Below are 20,444 nucleotides of genomic sequence, written 5' to 3' on the forward strand. Positions count from 1 at the left end.
AGACACCCTGAAGGCTCTGAAAGCCACAGTGTGGCTGTGGGACACTGTGGGGCCCCCCACAGTCATGGGCATCTCTGCCCTCCTGGGGTGATGCCTGTGGGCAGCAGCACTGAGACTGGTCCCGGGATCATGGCAGGTCCTGCTGTTTCTGCCCTCATTGTTGATTAAATGAATCTAAAAATGTTTCTCAAGAGCATAAACACATGATGCCAATTACAGTTTATTGAAACTACCTGAGAAATTACTTTATGGCTGTGTCCTTTCTCTTTTCTAGGCAGTAAGGAAATATCAGAATATCAAATTATTACGTGTCTGGGTTCTCAGGGCATGGACATTCTGTGTAGTGAGTAGGGATGTCCTGACTGGGGCTGTGGGAGTCCTGAGATCCATGTGGTGATACAATCTCAGACTTCCTCACATTTCATAGTGCTTCCATCACACAAGAGCAAGGGCTGGGACAGTGGGTGGTCCCACACCAGCTTCTGGGGAGAAAAAAAGGCTTTTTTTGGTTTTTGGTAGTTCACTGGATGTTCTGACTCTGGCAGATTGTCTTGCACACAGCGTGGTTAAAGATCCCAGATAATCTAAATAAGCTGAAAATGAGGAATGCAAAAAATGAGTAGAGTTATTGCTTAGCCAAGCATTAAAACTTAATAAACAATCCTTCCCTGTTTTATTGGGGTGGGAGGTGATGGTGTCAGGATTAGTTACCTCTGGAATAGGACGGGGTTTCAAGAATAAAACCCATTAATGTCAGGATTTCACACAGAGCAAACACAGTTATTTTTTTTCTCTGTGATATTTCTGTGCTAAGAAACAGATTTTCTCTCTCACAGCCTGGCTGCTGTTAGGGACCAGCTCTGCCATGCTCTGGAGCACCCTGGCTCCATGGAGGGGACATCCTGAGTCAGCCCAGTTATGGGGCCATGGAAGCCTCAGCAGGTACCACCAACTGGTTTGCAACTGGTGGAACCCAGCACTGCTCACCCTTGTGGCTTGCAGCCATCTCCTGTGCTGCTTTTGAAATTTGGGAGCAAAGCTCAGCCAGAGGCTCAGTTATAAACCCAACAGTGTCACGGACACAGGAGCATTAGCACTGAGCTCCCAGACATGAAGGAATTCCAGGGATTCTCCATTTGGACGTGCTGTCACCATCCCAGGTGATGGTTTACAAGCACAAACGTTCAGGTGGGTCCTGCTGGCCTCACTCTTGGCTCCAGCTGCAGCAAATCCCGGGAAGGGGCTGCCCACCCTCCCACCCAACCAGCACCCCCACACCCGTGGGCAGCTGCACTTCCAAGGAAGGTGCAAACCCCCCCTTTGCCTCTCTGGGTCTCCTGACAGTCAAACTAGCAAATCGCATCTACACAGCGCTTGAAGAGGAACATTCATGGATGCAAAGGTTTATTATACTTAGTGAATAAAGCTGATAACGAAAAATCAGTATTTTCCATGAGGGGGAGGGAGAACTTTCCACAAACTTCAATGAAAACTCCTTTTTTTTTTTTTTTTCTTTTTTTTTTTTTTTCTCACAAAAACCAGACACTTCACAAAATTAATTTTGTCAAAATATAAGTTAAGCATAAAACTGGTGCCTTGCCCCCCACGTGAGTGCTACCGCTGCTCTCTCTGGTACCCGCGCTGTCTGTTACGGAATGGAAAGCACAGCTTATGTCAACAGGACTGAAAGATGGGGGTTTTTTGTCAGTTTTGTTTTGTTGTTTTTTTTTTTTTCCTCTTTTAACACCCAAATTTAGATCCCGCTCTGGTGGCTGATGGCACTGACCTCTCTCGCACAGGGGCTGGGGCGAGGGGCAGCGCTGGGGCCAGCAGCACCCAGCGGGGCTCGACAGTGGAGGAGAAAGCCCTTTTTGTTATACAGTGTTTATTAAGTAGATTCAGTCTTATATATGATATACAGATTCGAAAGAAAAAAAAAAAAAAGGATTCCACATACTTATGAAATCAGTGCATTTAGCAAGTAATACCATGGAGATAACAGCTCGATTAACAGCTCATTGGTCTTTGTTAAGTGAGGGGACAAGGGAGTTGGCCTGTGCTAATCATTCCACAAACAGAACAGAATTAAGTTGCATCACATATATAATAGACACACATTCTAAGAATTAAAATATTAAGCCACATTTACTGGAAAAATCCACAGTATATAACACAAATAACTCTTATCAAGCTCGTTGAGGAGGAAGTGCTCATCTGCTTAAGAGCCACATGAAGTTGCATAGGTGCCTATCTGCAAAAATATCATTTCCAAAGGAATCAATTGATTAAGCAATAAAGTGTCACCTTAAAAGCTGGATTAAGTGCCATACGCTTTCTGAGTCCTCGGGAAAGCACCAGCTTCCCAAAGAGCCTCTTCTGCCTCGTTGGGAGCCCCCCGCCTCCTGCAGGACCGCGCTCCCACCCCCCAGCCCAGACCAGTGTCCAGGCTTGGGCAAGCTCACCCCTTCCCTAAAGTATTCCCAATTCTGCTGAGGAGTGTTTTCCCCCTGTTCCCCTGTGTCAGCTGGACCCTGCGAGGAGCTGGGCAGCGTCCAGGCGGGAGGAGGAGGAGGATGGGGAGGCAGCAGCACTGCCAGGATCTGGCGCTTCAGAGCTCCGGATCAGCTCCCGATTGGAATTGCAGCCAATCCATACGACTACTGGGAAAGAAAAAAAAATACAACAGCTTGTGCAAAAACCCAAAATTGCTTAAAGGGTGTCTAGGTTTGGTGGGGTGTCCCTCGGGGCGGGCGCGTGTCGGTGGGTGGGTGAGGCTGTGGCTGGGTTAAACAGACGAACTGGGTGAGGGGCAGCTTCCTCTTCAACAGCAGGTCTGGCAGAACACACGGGGGCCGGGAGTTCTGTACATGTAAACAGTACACTTTCACTGAGTCCAAAATTAGGAGCAAAAATACAAAGGTTCACATTGGTCTTAGGTAGATACAGGCGAAGAACTGAGCTGTGCAGCTCCGAAACAACCGAACGAAAGTTTCTAAAGCACCACTAAATTATATAAAAATCAGACCATGGACGGATTGTAGTTGGTGTCTGGTGAAATACTATGCTACCTTGTAAAAAGTTTTACAAAAAATTACAAATCAAAAGTATATTAACCCTCTGAGTTCAAAGCAGCATTTTTTTTTTTTTCATGAACTGGTACTAAATCCGACGGCCGCTCCGGGAGGGAAGTGGCCCTTGGGATCAGGGAGGTACAAGTTATGTCTGCTCGCAACCCCGGGAACGCTCTCCCATGGAGAAACAGTGTCATGGGAACCGCACATCCAGGACAGGGTGAGTGTGTTAAAATAAAATAAAATTAAAAAAAAAAAAAATAATTAATAAATCTATTTTCTTGACCAGTGATCAGCTTTTCTTAACCAAACCCAAGACCATCCAGACCATTTGCTAACCCAGCATTCTCCTTCCACCTCTCAAGATATCTGGAAAGCCGGTGTATTCTGCTCCTGCTTGTTCCTTCTCGTTGAGAACCCGGACTAGCAATTCCTGACCCCGTCCTGCCCAGTGAGAGCGCAGGAATGTGGCTGTGAACAGTCCTGGAGCACAGGGAGCCGTGGCGGAGCATGGAGCAGCTGCAGAGCACCGAGATGCCTGTGGAGCTCATGCCAGAGGAACCGTTAACGCTGCGGCTCACCAAAAAAAAAAAAAAGAAAGAAAAAAAGAAAAAGATCCCTGACAGAAAATCGGAGTCAATCCCGTTTGTTTCATAACTTGTCCCAGATGTGGCTGTCACCAGGGCTTTGGGAATCTGAGTCTGTACCATTCAGCTGCAGGTTATGAACATCAGGTGCTGGGACAGGGCGGTGTTGGGCACCCTCCTACACGACGCAGCCTCGGTGTCCTCTACAGCAGTTTGACCACGTGTAAGAGCTCCTGAACTTCCACGCGTGCCGAGACGGGTTCAGAGGCGATCGGGAACGACAGCTAAACCTCGGATAAATAAAACTTAACCCCAGTGTGGCTGTTGGTGGTCTGTCCATGAGCTCCCAGGTTACCTCTGCTTCAGTACGCTGATGGCAAACTTATGGCTAAAGGTTCCACTGCCTCTGCCGGGGAGGGAGGCACCGGCACGGGTGGGAGACTGCGGAGAGGGAGAATCCCGGGACAGCGATTGTCTCTGCCTCTCCTGCCTGAACGGTAAGACTTTCACAAATGGCTGCGGTTACAGGTTTTGTCAAAGGTTTGTTACTTCATGGTATTCACACAAAAATAAATATTTACATAAATTCCAAGTATGGGAGGATGCAGTGGACAAACCAAGCAGGCTTGTGAAGTGCTGGGGAAAGCGTGAGTCTGAGCCCTGGCTGGGGGCTGGCATCCCCAGGGCCCCCACCCTGCGGGCAGGAGGGGATGGGTGTGGTCACAATGCTCCCGGTTCCAGCACCAGCTCAGGTCTAATGAGCCACCACCTTGTCTCTGCACCCCGTGGCCAGGGGCTGGGTCCCTTTTCTCCAAATGCTACGGAAAGTTAAAGGTTTGGGGAAAACAGTCAATGCAATGGTTGATCCCTTCTGCTGCCGGGCCAGGCACACCTGGCATCAGGAGCCAGAACCTTTTCTGTTCTGAGACTAAGAGCAGGGTAAAGTTTTGCTTCTCTTCCAGTGTGTGGAGCATCATGGGGTACAGAGGGTACAGGGGAACTGCCCGGGCCTGCTCCTGGCCAGCCCAGCTGCTGCTCAAGCCCATGTCAGTGGCGTTGGCCCCTGGAGCAGCAGCCCCCGTCTGCCAGCTCCAAGCGGCCAAAAAATAAGCTAAAAGCTGGCTCCAAAGAGAGAAAGTTTCTGCCTACAAAACAGCTTTACACTTATCGAATTTCTACCTCACGGTGCGGACTCCAGCCGGGTGGGGGGGCTGCAGGGGTCTGGGAGCAGCAGGACCCCCGCTGGTCTCTGCACAGCTCCAGAGCACGTGGCATTGCTGGGCTGGGCTCAGCACCCCTGGCAGGAGCGAGGTCCCTGGGTTAGCAGCACTGGCAGTAGGTATTGCACTGAGCAAAACGAAGTGCATCGTGGGGGAGAGGGGTGGAAACGGGGCAGAATGGTCATCGGACTACGGTTCTTCCACACTTCGGGAACTGTGGGCTTGTTCCAGGACTGTGAGCAGGGAGAGGGAAAGATTCCTGGGCCCCGGAGAGGACTTTGTCAGTTCTGCTGCTCAATGCTGCCCGTCTCTCCCGCGGGAGTGAGTGGTCACGGCACCAACTCACCTTCTGGGTGAGCCCTGGCGCTGCCCTGCCTCACACCCCGTGGGTCCCGAGCGGTTTCTCTCCCGGTGCTACCCCGGGGCTGGTTTGGGACGGAGCGGAGCGGATGGCCAGGCACAGCAGGACCCCAGCCGGAGGTTCCAGCCTCCTCAGCACGATCCCCATGTCTGCGACACTCACCGTCCCCCAGGACCAGCACGGCCAGTCCTGGAAGAAGCCCACAATGGAGTGTGAGGTAGAGTACGGATGGTGACCGCAAGACAGTGTTTCTCAGATATCTCCTTCCTTCCTTCCTTCTCTTATCTGCAATGACTTAAATGAGTGCGAGATGTCCTTCCAGCCGGAGGTCTGCTGAGCTTGCTGAGTCTCTGCGGGAGGTTCAGACCCCACTGGTGCTGTGGAACCCTTTAGAACGAAGGCCTAAGCTTGTGCTGCTGTTCAGCTCCCACCTACGCTCACTGGAGGCTGAGCAGCCTCGATATCAAAGGCTGGATGGCAAACTTGCTCCCTGTGGGACAAGGGTTCACCAGAGAAACAGGCAGAGCTGCCTGGAAATTAGTAGTGTAGTGATATGGAATGTGTTATTTCACAGGAATAAATTCCTTCTGATCAGACAGACAAAAAACTGGCAATCTGTACAAACTCAAAAGAATCCATTTTCAGAAAAATAAATTACTAAGGGGAGAGGAGGGTCCATTTCTCAATAAATATGTGATTCAGCTCACCTAAGACTTGGAAATTATCCGGGGATGGGAATCTAACATTTGGGTCCACAAAGGTTATTCTAAATACATCTGCAGCCCCAAACCTCCCCAGGCTCCCTTCTGCCCTTCAAAGTCCCACATCCTTCCAAGCTGCAGGGCTGGCTTCTGGTCGGCCGGACGCACGGGTGTTGGTACGCTTCCAAAACGTGTCCTTGTGCCTGAAGTCCCAGGTGCTTGGAGTGTAAAACAAAACAGGTCTTTTGAATTCCACCTTCTAAAAACTACATGTACCCGCGGCGTGGCGGGAGGACGATGGTGGTCCTGAGCAGGACATCGCCGGGAGCCTCTCTCTAGCAGGTATAAATTGTCTTCTCGACCGAGGAGCGACGCAGACACGGGGAGTCAGTTCTGCTGTAAAATGAGGTTTTCCAGTTCGTCTGCAGACCGGAGCAGGAACGCCGCCGACTCCCGGTATCCGGCGATGAGCTGCCGCACGGCGCTGATCTCCGTGGGGCTGAGCTGGGCCGCCTGCATGCCCCGGCTGGTGCTGTTGGAGGGGGCTGTGCTGGAGGCCCCACCTTTCATGCTGAGATCGGTTGGACCTGCCAAGGAAAAGTGAGAGGGAAGCTGAGCTCCTGCTGGGTGGCCCAACACAGCCGTGGGACACCAGGGACACAAGGCAAGGACTGGGCACTGTGGCCATTCTCAGACCAGGATGGGAGAGTTCAGCTGCCCCCCCGAGCCCAGGTGGGTGCCACTGGTGATGGTGGCAGGGAGGGGAGCACATCGCCCCGGGCGGGATGGAAAGCATCCAAGGAAAGCAATGCTGGAGCAGCAAATGCTGCGGGAGGAGCAGCACCAGCAGGAGCGTTCCACGCCAGGAGAACCAGTGCTTCGAAGTGGGGGAGGAGGAGGAGAAGGCGGAGGAGGAGGAGAAGGAGGAGGCTCTCATGCGAAAGCAATTTCACTGGACAGAAAAGGCAGCAGTAAACGGAGCCCATTTCCCGGCTCACCAAGGGGGAAGGAGCTGGGAGCAGGGATGTGGGCTTGAGCAAGAACTGCCCGAGGTGGGGGATGGAGGGAGAAGACACTCTTGGGCAGCAAACCCCTGCAGGCCTCTGCTCAGGGGGAGGAGAAGGTGCAGCTCCTTGCAGCGCGCTCTTCCCTCTGAAGGACTGGGCAAGAGCTTGGGGAAAAAAGAATTGCAAAGCAGAGGTTTAAAAATCCACTACAAAGAAGCAAGGTGAGGTGCTGCTGGGTGCTGCACCCAGGGCCTGTCTGCTCCTCCTGGAGGCTGCTCAGCGACCTTCCTGCACATCTGCTGTCTCACAGAGCCAGTGGCTTGGCCAGGCCAGAGGAGGGTGCTCAGCAGTGGGGGGTCGGGGTGCCTGTGCTCCTCTGGGGAGGAACCATTGCTGCGAGGATTAGGTCTCAGCAGCTGGAGGCCGGGACGGGATCTTTATTCAGGGTTAAGAAGCATTAGGAAGGGATGATAAGAGTTAATCCCAGACAGGCATCTCTCAGGCCTCCGGAAATCACATCCTTCCAAATCCTGGCTCCCGTCGGGGCGGGCAGGGGCAGGGCAGGAGCCCAGAGCGCACCAGGACAGGCGATGGCAGCCTGGAGATTGCTGAAGGACTGGCAAGGACTCCAGCCCCTCCTGCCACCAGTGCTGCAGGGCAGAACCAGAAGGAACATTTGGCCTCACCCCATACCTGTCTCCCCAGGTGCAAGGGAGTCATCAGGCACATAGGAGCCTTCCTGTGTGCCCTGCTGAGGCCCAGGATATTCCGCTCTGTTCACTTGCTCCTAACCTTAAGCCTGCCTGTGCTCTCCTTCTGCCTTCCTGTCCTGCACATCAGTCCTGTTTTCCCAGCTGTTGTTCCCAGGCAGTCCCCAGCCCCTCAGAGCCCTCCTGAGCTGTGGCAGGAGCTGGCTGTGCCCCCAGCCCCCAGCCCCATCCGTCCCTGAGAGCGGAACGGCTCATACCAGCAGGAGATCAGGGGAGTGATAGGCGCCCGCTCCTGTTAATGATTAATAGCTGGTACAGATTCTCTTTTTTTTTTTAAGTGACACTCCTTCCCTCCACCAGTGCCACTCAGACCGTCCTTCCCAGTGCAGTTCAACAATTAACCGTCTGCTGACGAGGTGAGCTGAGCCGCCAGGCAGAGACCTCTGCCAGCTGCAGGACAAAAGGGGATTTCAGAGCAGCTCTTCCCCCCCTCCAGCAGCCAGCTCAGCCCCACAGTGTGGGCTGCCAGGAGCCTGTTGCACACTGCCTGGGCATGGGGCAGAGCAATGGCTGGGTGGGCTCCCTGTGCCCCTGCAGGCCCCAGCATGGCCACTTACCATTACTGTGGTTGCCTGTCTGGAGGGAGGCAGGGGGCTGCAGGCTGCCCCCCAGGGACCCGTAGCCACGGTAGCTGTAGTTCAGGCTTCCATTGATGTAGACCGGGTCTTGGGAGTAAGATGAAGCTGGCAGTGAGTAGGAGGAGTGGGTGATGGCTGTGGAGTCTCTGGAGTGCTGCTTGTCTAGGGCGATCGGTTCGTCCTGCACAGGGGAAACACAGACTTACTCCAGTGAGGAACCTGGCTCTCCTCTGTGGCCAGTGGGAGGGACAGCACAGGGATGCCTGGTCTCCTGTGGCTGCAGCATGGCCAGTTCCAAACCAGCATCCCCAACCCTGTTGGCCTGAGTCTCAGGACACACCACAGGGCTCTGTTCTGCAGCCCCTCTGACTTTTAGAAATAAGACTTTTAAAAACTCTTTTCTAAATTGCACACAAGTGTCTCTCCCTCATCCCACCACAGGACACAGCCGGTTCCGTCCCTCGCCCATCTCCAACTGCCAGCACCGTACCTGGGAGGTCTGGTAGATCTCCAGCCGCATCCTCTTGGCTGCTTTCCGCGTTTCGCTCTCACAGGCGGCGGCCAGGATGTTCTCTGCCATGGCCGAGGTCAGGTGAGGCGGCGTGGGCCTGGTCTGCAGGACACAAGCAGAGAGCGTGCTCAGGGACCTGCTGCCCCAGCTGTGGTGAGGAGCAGGAGGGCACTGGGGCAGCCACTGACCATCTCCATCCCGTTCTTCTTCATGCGGCGGCAGGACTTGAGGTAGGTGCGGATGCGCTTCCGCGCCCGCTCCTGGAACTCGGGGAACTGCCGGCTGCACGACTCGATGATGGCCTGGATCTTCTCCTTGGGCTGCTTGGAGATGGGAACCATCCGGTCCAGGTTCTCATCCACAAAAAGGCGCACGAACATCTGCAAAGGAGAAGACAGGCGGTGGGAACCCCGAGATGGGAGGCAGGCAGGCTCATCCTCCCCACGGAGCCCTTCTTACATTGAAGGCCTTTAGCCTCTCCGGGTCCATCCCCTCCGAGTCATTAATCTTATCGTTGTCTTCATGGTCATCGTGGTCATCGTCATCTTCATCAGCCGTGGGGGCCCTGCCGACAGTCAGGTCCTCGGGGCAGCCACTCACCTCAGTCTTGATGGAGTCGTAGCTGCCTGAGCTGTACGGGGGGGACTGAAAGGAGACTGTGGTTACCATTGAGAGCACTCGCCCGATGCACCTGCCCCTTCTCCTTGTCTCACTGCATCTGTCCCCTCTCCTGACGGCCCCCTGCAACTTGGGAAGATGAACCCATGGCCAAGCTCCCCTGAGCATCACCTCCTGCCTGCCTGGGGCAAGGGAGCCTGTGATGGCCTGATGGTCCAATGGCTGCTCTGTCTGGTGGGACCATGACTCTGCCTCATCCTATGGGAAACACTGCTGGACCCAGCAGGAACGAGCTTCTCCTCATATGGTGGCCATAAGGTAAGGGTGAGGTGAGCCCACTGCAGCGCCCAGCTCTGGGGCAGGTGGGGTGTGGGGGATGTCCGTGGCTGTCCCAAACCATCCTAGGCCATACCTCTGCCGTGGTCTTCACCGCGTACTTGACCCTGCTGCGCAGCCCGTCGGCGCTGCAGCTGTCGGACTGGTAGGACGGGGTGACGTGGGCAGGGGTGAGCTTGTCGCAGAGGTTGATGGGCTGGTCGTCAGCGGAGGCGGTGAAGTCCATGGGGGCCGCGGTGCCATTGCCGTTCATTTCGGGGAAGGCGCTGTCGCCTTGCGTGCTGCTGGAAGTGGAGGGGTTCAGGGTGGAGGAGCCATTCCCGCTGCAGCTCTCTGACGAGGAGTCATCTGCAAGGAAGGACATGTGGTCACCCCTGTGGCACCCAGTGACCGCTTTCCTGAGGCTGCTCTGGGCTCACTTGGTGGCTCAGCTACTACATGTGCCACTGGAAGCCAGGCTGGCACTGCTGTGCTTTGGGCCCTGGGACGCAGCAGCTGGAAGTACAGATGCTGGCACCCACAGCTGCAGGGCCACTGTCACATGGATTCACTCCCTCATCCCTCCAAGCACACCGGACGCTGCCGTGCCCCATGCCCGAGTCACCCATCCCTCTGCAGGTGACAGTCCCTGCGCCTCCGCCCTCGGCCACGGTGCCTGGGCTTGAATAAGAACTTTGGAATTTGGTCCTTTTAGGTTTCTGTTTGCATTGCAGGGAGGAGAAAGGGGCATTGCCTCTCCCCGCCAGGTCCCTCACCGTCCTCCTGGCCCAGTTTGGGGCTGGGTGCGGTGACAGGTGACGAGTTCCAGCACTCGTGGCTCAGGTACATGCTGCTGTACAGAGTTCTGGGGTACAAGGATGACACACAAGGACAAGCTCGCTTGAGTGGGAAAACGCTGAATCCACGGTGTCTGGAAGCAGCATTAGGAGCTCCGCTCACAGCAGGCACACCACCCAACAAGGCTCCTCCTCAGCACACTGCTGCAGGGAGGGGACAGGGCTGCACCATGTTCTTCCTGTCCCACTCAAAGCCCAAGTGACCTACACCCTACATGGACACTCCTGTTCCCTGTTTCCACATGTCCCAGAGCCATCCCCATGGCAACAGCATGGCCTTCCCCCACCACTCAGACAGGTCAGGGGCTCGGCAATGGCGGTGCCACGCACATCCAGTGCACAGCCTGGCTCTGCTCAGTCTCAGTTCTACTCACACAGGAGCTCCTGGCACCATCCCCCTGCCTGTGCCCACTCCCACCGTGGTGGTTCCTCAAGGACAGCCCAGAAATGGCAGAGAGCCTGGCACTGCCTGCACCCACCTTGCCTGCACCCTGCCAGAGAGCCCAGCCCTGGGGCCAAGCACAACATTTCAAACTGCTCAGCCCGTTCCCCTCCCTCCCCCTCGCTGCAGTAAATCCTTTATTTCATTAGGTGCCTCCGCGAGAGGGAAAGGGCGAAGCACGTGGGAGCTGCTTCCTGCGCCAGCGTGCGCCGGGCGGGGAACAAAGAAGCTGTCGGCAGCAGCGAGGAGCAGATGGCCGTCCCCACACCCGGCCCGGGTGCTGCAGGACAATGGGCCGGGGCTGTGGGGTGGCCGTGGCATTGTGCCGACAGCTCCCAGTGCATGGGCACCAGGTCCAAAGGTGTGCAGGCACAGGGCGGCGGGACAGTGCCCGGCTGCTGCCACTCACCCTCCTTCTCCTCCCCCTGCCAGCACCTGCAGGAAACTTTACTGCGAGGCTGGGCGAGTGCTGCGGTGACCCTGCGGCAGCCCAGGACTTTGTATCCCTTAAAATAAACAGATTTGAGGACACTCGGGCATCGGAGCCGACCGTGGGGCCGGCCGGGGTTGCCGCCGCGTGTCCCCAGCCGCCCTGCCACGGGCGCCAGCGCTCACTGCCCTGCCTCGCGCCTGCGCCAAGGCGGCTCCTGGCCCCACGAGCCCCTAAATTAGAAGGTCCCCACTGGAGCTCCCCGCTCAGCAGAGCTCCCTCCCCCTCCTTTCCCTTGCACTGATCCACTTATTCGTCTGAGCGATGACCAGAGCTGACCTAATCCCCGGGGTGGTGTTTATGTGCCGGGTGCTCTGGGCCGGCAGCAGGCGTCACCCTCCCCACCACAGGGCTGGCTCCTGGCAGAAGTCCTTGCTCTGGGCCAGGACGCTGCATGCCAGGGAGTGTGGGGCTCTGGAGGGGCTCACCAACCAGCACTATCCAGGGGTACCCTCCAAGCCAAGCCCTCAAGAGGAGCTCTGGTCTCCTCTCCCCGTGATGTGGCGGTGGGGTTGCAGCGGGTGGCTGCATCCCAGACCATGGCCCCATGCACTCCTGCTGCTGGCTCAGCTATATCTGGAGGGGCAGGAATTTGGGGGCACTGCCACCTCCTGCCCCCACAACCTCCTGTCCCATGACACTGGTCTGGTGCTCCGAGCCCCCACGGGTTTTGCTGTCCCTTGGCACGGGTGCAGGAGCATTGCTTGCTTGGCTGTGGCCCCAGCAGCAGAGGGCAGGTGGCTGGGGGCACAGAGGCCTCCCTGCCCAGGATGGCGGCCGTCCCTCCCCCAGCTCTGTTCTCTGCGCCAGGGGAGATGGGGCTCCCAGAGGGAGGCTCCAGTCTCATCCAGCGATGCCTCTCAGAAGGATTAAGGAGAATTACTCCCTTGCGCGGAGGCACGAGCTGCAGGCTGGGCCCTGCCATCAGCCTGGGCACAGCCACAGCAACAGCGCTGTGCCACAGGGCCAATCGGCACCGCGACCAGGCCGAGGGCAGGGACCTCCCACAGCTCCTCAGCAACCCCCTCGGCTGCCTGCACCAGTGGGGCCAGGGACCTGCCGTGTGACAAAACCCCTGCCAGGCAAGGGCACCTGGAGAGACATCACCTGGGAGAAGAATAAGCAGGTGCCCTGGGCATCCCCAACTTGCCCTTGGCATCTCCAAACCTGCCCTGCACATCTCCAAACCTGGGCATCCCCGCCATCCTCAACCTCCTCTGGGCACCCCTGCAGGGACGAGAGCATCCTCAACCTGCCCTGAGCAGCCCCAATCTATCCTGAACATTCCCAACCCACCTCGAACAACCCCAACCTGCCCTGGGCATCCTTATTATGCCTTAAGCACCCCCACTCCTCCCTGTCCATCCTGCTCTGCCCTTGCCCACCCACATCCAGCCTCCCCACAGCCCCCCAGCTCTGCCCCCCATCCCTGGCTGCTGACATCAGGCGGGATCCTGGGGGTGATGTCTGGACCGCCCCAATTTCTCCACGTCTCAGGTTTTCTTTTGTGTTGCACAGAGCACACACAGCAGCTGCACGTCAGGTTTCTGCCCGACGCTGCTGCATTTATGAACCCTGGGTTTGCTACCGGCAAAAAATATTGCAAACAAAGAGGAAGGTGTCTCTAGGAACCTGCCAGGTGAGGTAAGAAAATGAAATGGGAATTTAATATCAGTGACCAGCACCTACTAAAAGAACAATTTAGTTTATACCAAGGATGGACATACGTAAATAATGAGGTTTGTAAACCCATGGGCTACAGATATTTTCTTATTTTCACATTTTTATGCTTTATGCTCTCCCAGAAGCTCTGCACACAAAGTGGGGGGTTAATCTCAGTATTGTGAGCAGAGAAATGGCCACAAATTCAGACTGGTGAGTGCTTGGGTCTGAGCGGGAATGGCCTCAGCCAGCTTGAAAACAGATGAGCTTGGGAGGGAGCTGCATTCTTCTGGTTGGAGCAGATGGGACTGGGACAGGGACAGGGACAGGGACCGGGACAGTGTTGCTCCCTGGGCAGCTTTGCTGGGGTATCTCCAGCCCACAGCCAGCCCTGAGAGGAGCTGGGACACCTCCCAACAAAGCAGGACCCAGGGGAGAGGGAGCAGGAGTGCTCCCATCTGGAGTGCAAGAACCAGGTTTAGGCTCCTGAACTGCTATGGCAGGGTGCTGAGCAGCGATGGGGCCATGCTGGCCACACTCTCTTTCAGTAAAACCCGCCAAGCTCCTGAGCTTGGAGAGGTTTTCTGCATCTCCCAGCAGTGCCCAAAGCACATGTCAGGAGCAGGGCTCCAGCAGCAGCAGGCGAGCAAGGCCAGGCTGTGCAGCCATGAATATATTCATTATCAACCAGCACGAGCCTGGTGAGCTCCCTGCTCGCGGCTGGAGCTTGGCTGCACGAGGAGCCCCTCTAATGAGGATAATTGGGAGCCCCCCTGCTCCACCCCCGTGCCCTAATTGAAGCAGATGGAACTGCAAAAACAATGTCACTTCTAACTGGTTTGATCTTTCGGTTGGAAAACGGAGTATTTCGTTCTCCTGTTTAATCCCCTCGAGCCAGGGCTCCATGGGCTGGATGGGACGTGGAGCAGACCCTGGCACCGTGTGGGTGAGGCCAGTGAGCCCAGAGAGTCCAGTGGAGGCCACTGGCCCCACAGCCCACAGAGCACTGCCCTTCTCAGCCCCACTGCAGAGGCCAGGCCATGACAAGGCACAGAGCCAGGTTGGCAAAGAGGTCACGGGGTACCAGCCTCGTGCCTCTGCTGCAGCCTCGGCATCTCCCCGGCATCAGCCCAGGAGAGCAAGAAGCAAAATGGCTCCTTGGGCCGCGGTGCTGGGGGAGGAGGAGATCAGTCACTTATTAAATGAATTAATCAGGGCTCAGCATTTTCATTTTGAAGAGGCTGCTGGATTATCCTTGATTTCTGTGGCGCTGGATTTGAGGAGATCAGGAGGGGAAGGGGCGATTTCCAACACCTGCTCCCCGGGAGATTTTACGGCGGGGAAGTGGTTGGGTTTAACGTCTCTGCCGGCGCAGGCCACCACACCGCTCTCCAGAGCAGAGTTAAAGATGAATGGGGCAAATTGTTCCTCCTCCTGTCACATCTCCAGAGCGGAGACAAAACCTCTTTTGACTCAGGAAACAATGAGCTTATGTAAGAGCCAGCGGCCCACGGAAACCTCGCCACAGCCCCGCACCACGCGGTGGGACAGGGGCTGCCCAGCCTTGCCCACACCCCACTGCCATGGGACCCCCAGTTGGCCCTGGGATGGCCCTCCCTCGCTGCTGCCCACCTGCCTTTCCACGTCCCACCAGTGACCCCTGGTCCCCCAGGAACTCCCATGGATCTGCCAGCCATGGCCCTGCCTGTTCTGCCTCCACGGGTGATGGCAGGGGTTCTGCTCCCACGTGAGTCCCCCCATGGCTCCTGTGGGGGAGCCCACTGCGGCACCGTCATGGGATGGTGCCATACACCCAGCCTGGGAGCGGCCGTCAGGAGGGCACAGAGCATCCCACTGCCGCCCGCCTGGAACAACAGCCAGGAAGATGAAAAGTGCCATAAATTATTCACTCACAAAAGAGACGAGAAGGGGGAAGAAGGGGAGGAGGAAAGCCTGCAAGGAAGGGATACTTAATACAAATTAGAGAGACCGAGTGGGAACAGGGGCCCCGTGGGGGGGGCCACGGCCGGGCGTTAGTGCTGCACTCACGAGGGGCAAGCAAGGCCCACCATGACAGGGAGGTGAGCGGCAGGAGAGGCCCTGGGCCCACACCATTCACGTGGCCAGAGCATGGAGCTCGTTTACTCCAGGTCCTGCCCAGCATTTGCCTCCAAGATGCACAAGGAAGAAAAAAGACACGTGGCTGAGGGCCGCGGTGCGCTGGGGCTGGCCAAGGTCCAGTTAAGACGCTCTATTTCCTGTCTTCCTTCGCTAACGCAAACCTCGTTATGTCCCAGACAAAGTGTCCACCCTCCACGCTCCCTCCCTGGGTCCCTGCCTCGACCAGAGCCCTTGGCAAGCCAGACATCTGGCACGGCCGGACACAATGCGCGTCTGCAGGCAAGCCTGGCCGGACAAGGCAGCGCTGTGCAGCCGCCTCCCTGTCCCTCGCCATGAAAGGTGCCCCCCGGTGCCGTCTCCCCCCAGCTCCACTGCCCTGCCCGAGGGAGCAGCTCCCTCCAGCACTGGGACCTCACCGCCCCGGGCCTGTGCTGGACATTCTCCCATGCACCAAAGCTCGTCAGCTCCCACTGCACAGAGCAGCCTTGTCACAAACACGCTCTGTCCCTCTGTTTTCTCTTCTCCTCCCAGCCCCTGACCCTCCCATCACACTGCTGGAGGAGTGCTTGAGCCAGGAGCTGGCCTTTGTCCGCAGTGAGGAAGGAGGTGGCACAGACCAAGACTCTCCTTGTCACTGCCACTGGCAGCCACCCGGATCCCACTGCAGGGAGGGGACATGCCACAGCCCTGTGCTGCCTGGGCACTGCCTCTCCCTGTGCCAAACAAACGGGTTTGGTGGCTTTGGCCGGATTCGCGCCGAGCTGGAGCCTCCAGCACAGACCTGCCACCAGAGAGACCCTGCTGTTCACCCCCAGCCCTTTGGGGACTGTCCCCAAGCTCTGTGGAGCTCACCCTGACATCCCTGCTTCCCCTTTCAGTTGAGGGTACTCAATTTGGGGAGGAAGTGGGGGCACAGGCAGTGCTGGCTGCTCGCAGCCTGGTGATCCTCTCTGCTCCAGACCAAGGAAGAGACCCCCCTAACTCTGCTCCGTGCACCAGCAGGATGAACCAAGAGGCTCGGCAGTGCCTGCACCAGCCGTGAGGGAGCCCCAAGCCAGGCTCAGTGCACCAGGCTGGCAAAGCCACCGCGGCCTCACAGTGTCCTTGCTGCACTCCCCAGCCTGGCAGCAGGGAAGGACAGCCTTCAAAGGATGCCGAAAGGAGGGTGTTTATCACAGGCCAGGGCCTTCACTCGGGAGGAGCAGATGCCCCTGGAAGATGTGACGGGAACAGAGTCACCAGCCCAAACCACTCAGGCGAGGCAGGGACATGCTTGCTGACTCCTGCTGCAGGGACAGCATGGTGTGGGGACACCTTGGGGAAGAGGAAATAGATCCCTAAGGAAAATAAGATTCAGCTGTAGTAAAACCTGGCTGCTGGTCCTAGTCTTGTTTAGGCTCTGAGCTTGGGCTTTGGGTGGACGAAACCCAGTAGTGGTGCAAGAAACCCTGAAAACAGTGAGGGTTCTGCAGTCTGGGCTAAACAAGTATTTTGGGGCTTGCAGGCTGGCTCCTGTGGTCTGCCTGCCAGATGGCTGCCTGTGGTGTGTTGGGCTTCCCCTGTGGCTGGTAAAGGGTGTTTGTGTTCACCTGGAGCAGGGATGGGCTGGCTGAGGAAAGCCCCAGCAGCAGAGGGGAACTGGGAGCTGCATGAGACCCAACGCCACTGCAGTGAGTGACCTTGTTAGGGCACAGCCATTGCCCCATGGCTGGGTGACAGCTGTCAGAGGTGCAGCTGTGGAGCAGGACATCATGGCTGCCCTGCGGACGGAGCCTGGCTTTTGGTCAGCACTTGGCAAGAGGCTGGTCCTCCTTGGAAAGTGCTCTGCTAGGTCAGCAGCTCAGGGAAGCTGGTGATGTGCAGCACGTCGTGGGCATCTCATCAAATAACACCAGTGTGACCCGGAGCTGCAGGACACGTGTCATACCTGGAGAGACACTGCTGTGCTTGCTGGGGATGGCTGGATGCTGTCCCTGCCATCCCAGGGCAGGGTGTCCAGAGGAGGGACAGGGCCCTACCTGTCCCTGGGACAGTGCCCTGAAATAATGCTTTCCTGCATGTCCTTGAGGTCCCTCCTTGGAGCACTCCTGAGGGATGCCCCCAACACCCAGAAGCCTTCCCAACCAGCTGCCTCAAGGGATGCCCCCGAGAAGCGTGTGCCTTCACAGTTAAGTAGGTTAAGAAAGTCCTTTCTCCAAGGTCTGGATTAGCCACTGCTGCTCCAGGCAGAACTGGCTCAGTGGGGATGCTGCCAGTCAAGTGAGGACTGCACTTAGGGATCTCAGCCAAAGGGGATCTGTCCATCATGGTGCCAGGAAGCAATCCCATGTCCCCCACACAGAGAAAGAACATCTTACACCCAGGAGCTTTCCCTACTCTTCAGAAGCATGGGACAGGATGGGCTGGGGAGCAGCAAGCCCTGTCTGTGGGCTGAGCGCTGCTCCTGGTAATGGAGTAGGATGTATGGCCAGGAACAAGGCAAGATGCATCCTATTAGAGGGCAAGACAGAGAATCTTCTACGAGTCCAAGCACTTTGCCACTGGGATTTAGGGTCTGTCACCTGCTTTACTTTCAAGGGCACTGCCCTTGCCAGGAAGTCACAGCAGCACCATGGCAGGATACCCCAGCACCCCTGTGGGGGGATACCCTGCTCAGCCCACATACCAGACCAAACTGGGAGGTTTGTAGTGCAGCGCTCGCCTGTAGAAGCAGGCTTTGGAGATGGACAGAGTTCAGCTCGAACTGCTGCCTCGAGACAGGGCCAAGCACTGGGAGTGGGGATGGTGACAGGCACCGACAGTGGGACGGCGCAGCATTCAGGGTCCCTTTGCTCCCAGTGTGTGCTGGCTTCCACAGATGTGTCCCTCCAGGATGTCCGGCACAATAGCTCCGCTCCAGCAGCAGAGTTCGTGTTGATCTTGCTGTCGCTCTGGGCAGCCGCCGGCTTCCTGTGGGCACGTACGCTGTGAGCAACATCCGACTGGGAAGGGATGTTGCTGGGAGCTTCACGTTTTCCGTGCTGGGGCCCGCAGGATGAGTAACAAAGGAAAATGGAAGGAGCGAGTGTGTGCTGCTCAGAGCTGGCCGGTGTGTCCTACGTCCCACCACGTGCCCACCGACCCAGCAGGAACCCCGGCTCTGCTGCCAAAGCTCTCCTGACAGTCCCTGTCCTGCCCCTGATCCCCCAAAGTCTTCAGGTGTAATTTGCTCACCCTGCAGTTCTGGGGTTGACACTGGTTGCAGCATGGTTGTACTGGGCCAAGGCTTCTGGGCACCAAGAGCAAAGAAGGTGCTGGCTTTTGCTCCAGCTGCTTTTAGGTCTCTGAAGATTTAGCAGGTACCTGTGTGTCAAAGCATGGGAGGACAATTCCCTCCTCTACCACCTCTCTGGATTTCATACTACTCTGCTCTACATCATAGGAGAGCACTTGCTACCCCCAGGCCTCAGAAGGACCTGGAGCTTGTGCTTAGGTCCTTTAAAAAAGACTTTTTTCACAAGCGTGTCAGACGATACTGCTCTCCTACCAGGCAACTGTTCATTAAAACTTTATACTTTAGGAAGCCTTTCACAGAAGACACACTCCAAGCATCCCACCCATCACATGGCAGCAGGCAGGAGCAATTTAGTAACTCAGAAGGTTTTCCTGAGGGAGGAGAGTATCCAGTTCTGAACAAGCTTCCAACTGAAGGACGTTGTGGGAAACCAGACCCCTCTGCAGCGCCAGGACATCCAGAGTTGAGCCCAGCCTGGCTGCAGGGGACGTGTGGGGCTCACTGTGGCACCAGCTGGAGCTCTGCAGAGCTGCTGCAGAGCACAGTGGACAGCTGAGCACGGGAGATGTGGACAAACTTCCAGCTTGTGAGTACTTGGGCTGGTCCAGTGTGAGCACCCTGCACAGGTACCTTGGCCAGCTGGGCTCCAAGGAGCACGCAAGCTCTTGTGGGCTGGTTACTCACATTTTTTGCACAGCCTTACTAAGCTTGTGTGAACTCAGAAAACACATTAGCTTCCAAAATAAAAAGAACTTCCATAGGTCAAGAGAAGAGGAAACTGAAGAGTGGTCGACACTTTGATTCATGCACGTTCCCTTCCCCACACCAGCAATTTGCTTTTCCTCTCACGACATGCTCCTCTGCTCCATACTCCTTCTCTGCTCCATGCTCCTCTCCTTTAACTACCCACTGCCCTCCTGGGTTGTTCCAGCTCCACTGTCCCTCTTCTCTTCCCAGTCTCATGCGTGCTTCAGTCCTGAGTGGGAGCATTGGTTTGGCAGAGGGACTGACATGAGGTGGCATTAGTTTGTATTTAGAGCTCCAATACAGAACACAGACATTCACCACAGGTACAAAAACATCCTCTCAGTCCATAAAATGCCCCTGAAGTATGGCAGCCTGATGAAAATTCCAATCTCTATCTTTTTCTGGATGGGTCTCATTCGTAACCCTGGGCTTGGCTTGCTTACTTTTCAACTCCATCACTTCTGATCCACCAAAGTCTACCTGGTTCAGCCTCTGCCAACGCCAGGTACAGCCTGGGACACTTGCATTCCTCACAGAAAGGGACTATTTGTGCTTTATTGCTCATCACTGACTCTCACAAAAGAAATTAAAGGAGTCAAGAAAAGCCCCAAAGAGGACACCTGCTTCTGAAGGAAAACCACAGAGCATGAAAAATTGGAAGCAATTCCTAAGAGGGCAGAGAGAGAGGAAGGATTTAGCTTTAGCTAGAACATCTTGATTTGCCTAAATACGTGAGTCCCTTATTAAATTACTGTCCTGTTGAATTACAGTGTTCAGCAAAGGGATCAAAACTGTGTCATTCCAGATTGTAAATGAGACTTGGGAATTCAGTGGTGAGGGGGTAAGTCACAAGCCCAAAATGTCCCGGTGGGAGAATGGCAAAGTTCAGGGGGTACGGAGACACCCAGCCAGGTCGTGGGGATGAGAGGCCGGGGTCATCGGGGCAGAGGGTGCAGCCTGGCCCCGAAGAGCCAAGAGCTTTTGATGTGTCACCACCAAAATGCCCTTCCTCCTGCTGTGGCACAGCCCCACTGGGGCCCCTGGGCAAGCAGAAGTGCCCCTGCCCGTCCCACGGCCAGGACGCGGTGCCGCGCAGGCAGGTTTCACATCCT

The 20,444-nt window shown here is 56.3% G+C and overlaps 1 protein-coding gene across 7 annotated transcripts in view; it reads right to left on the minus strand.

Annotated features, from left to right (window-relative positions):
* Positions 1 to 1,391: 1,391 nt before the first annotated feature.
* Positions 1,392 to 20,444, minus strand: part of NOL4L (nucleolar protein 4 like) — a 62,961-nt gene continuing 43,908 nt past the window's right edge. For all 7 annotated transcript variants that reach the window (XM_032704746.1, XM_032704748.1, XM_032704747.1 and 4 more), the window contains 6 exons: positions 9,837 to 10,108; positions 9,266 to 9,451; positions 8,995 to 9,186; positions 8,786 to 8,908; positions 8,275 to 8,476; positions 1,392 to 6,527 (listed from right to left, as the gene is read on the minus strand). In XM_032704746.1, the coding sequence (XP_032560637.1) occupies positions 6,328 to 6,527; positions 8,275 to 8,476; positions 8,786 to 8,908; positions 8,995 to 9,186; positions 9,266 to 9,451; positions 9,837 to 10,108 (1,175 nt within the window). In that variant the 3' untranslated portion in view covers positions 1,392 to 6,327. The remainder of the gene's footprint in view (positions 6,528 to 8,274; positions 8,477 to 8,785; positions 8,909 to 8,994; positions 9,187 to 9,265; positions 9,452 to 9,836; positions 10,109 to 20,444) is intronic.

Source organism: Chiroxiphia lanceolata, chromosome 17, assembly GCF_009829145.1.
Source record: "Chiroxiphia lanceolata isolate bChiLan1 chromosome 17, bChiLan1.pri, whole genome shotgun sequence".
Classification (NCBI taxonomy): domain Eukaryota; kingdom Metazoa; phylum Chordata; class Aves; order Passeriformes; family Pipridae; genus Chiroxiphia; species Chiroxiphia lanceolata.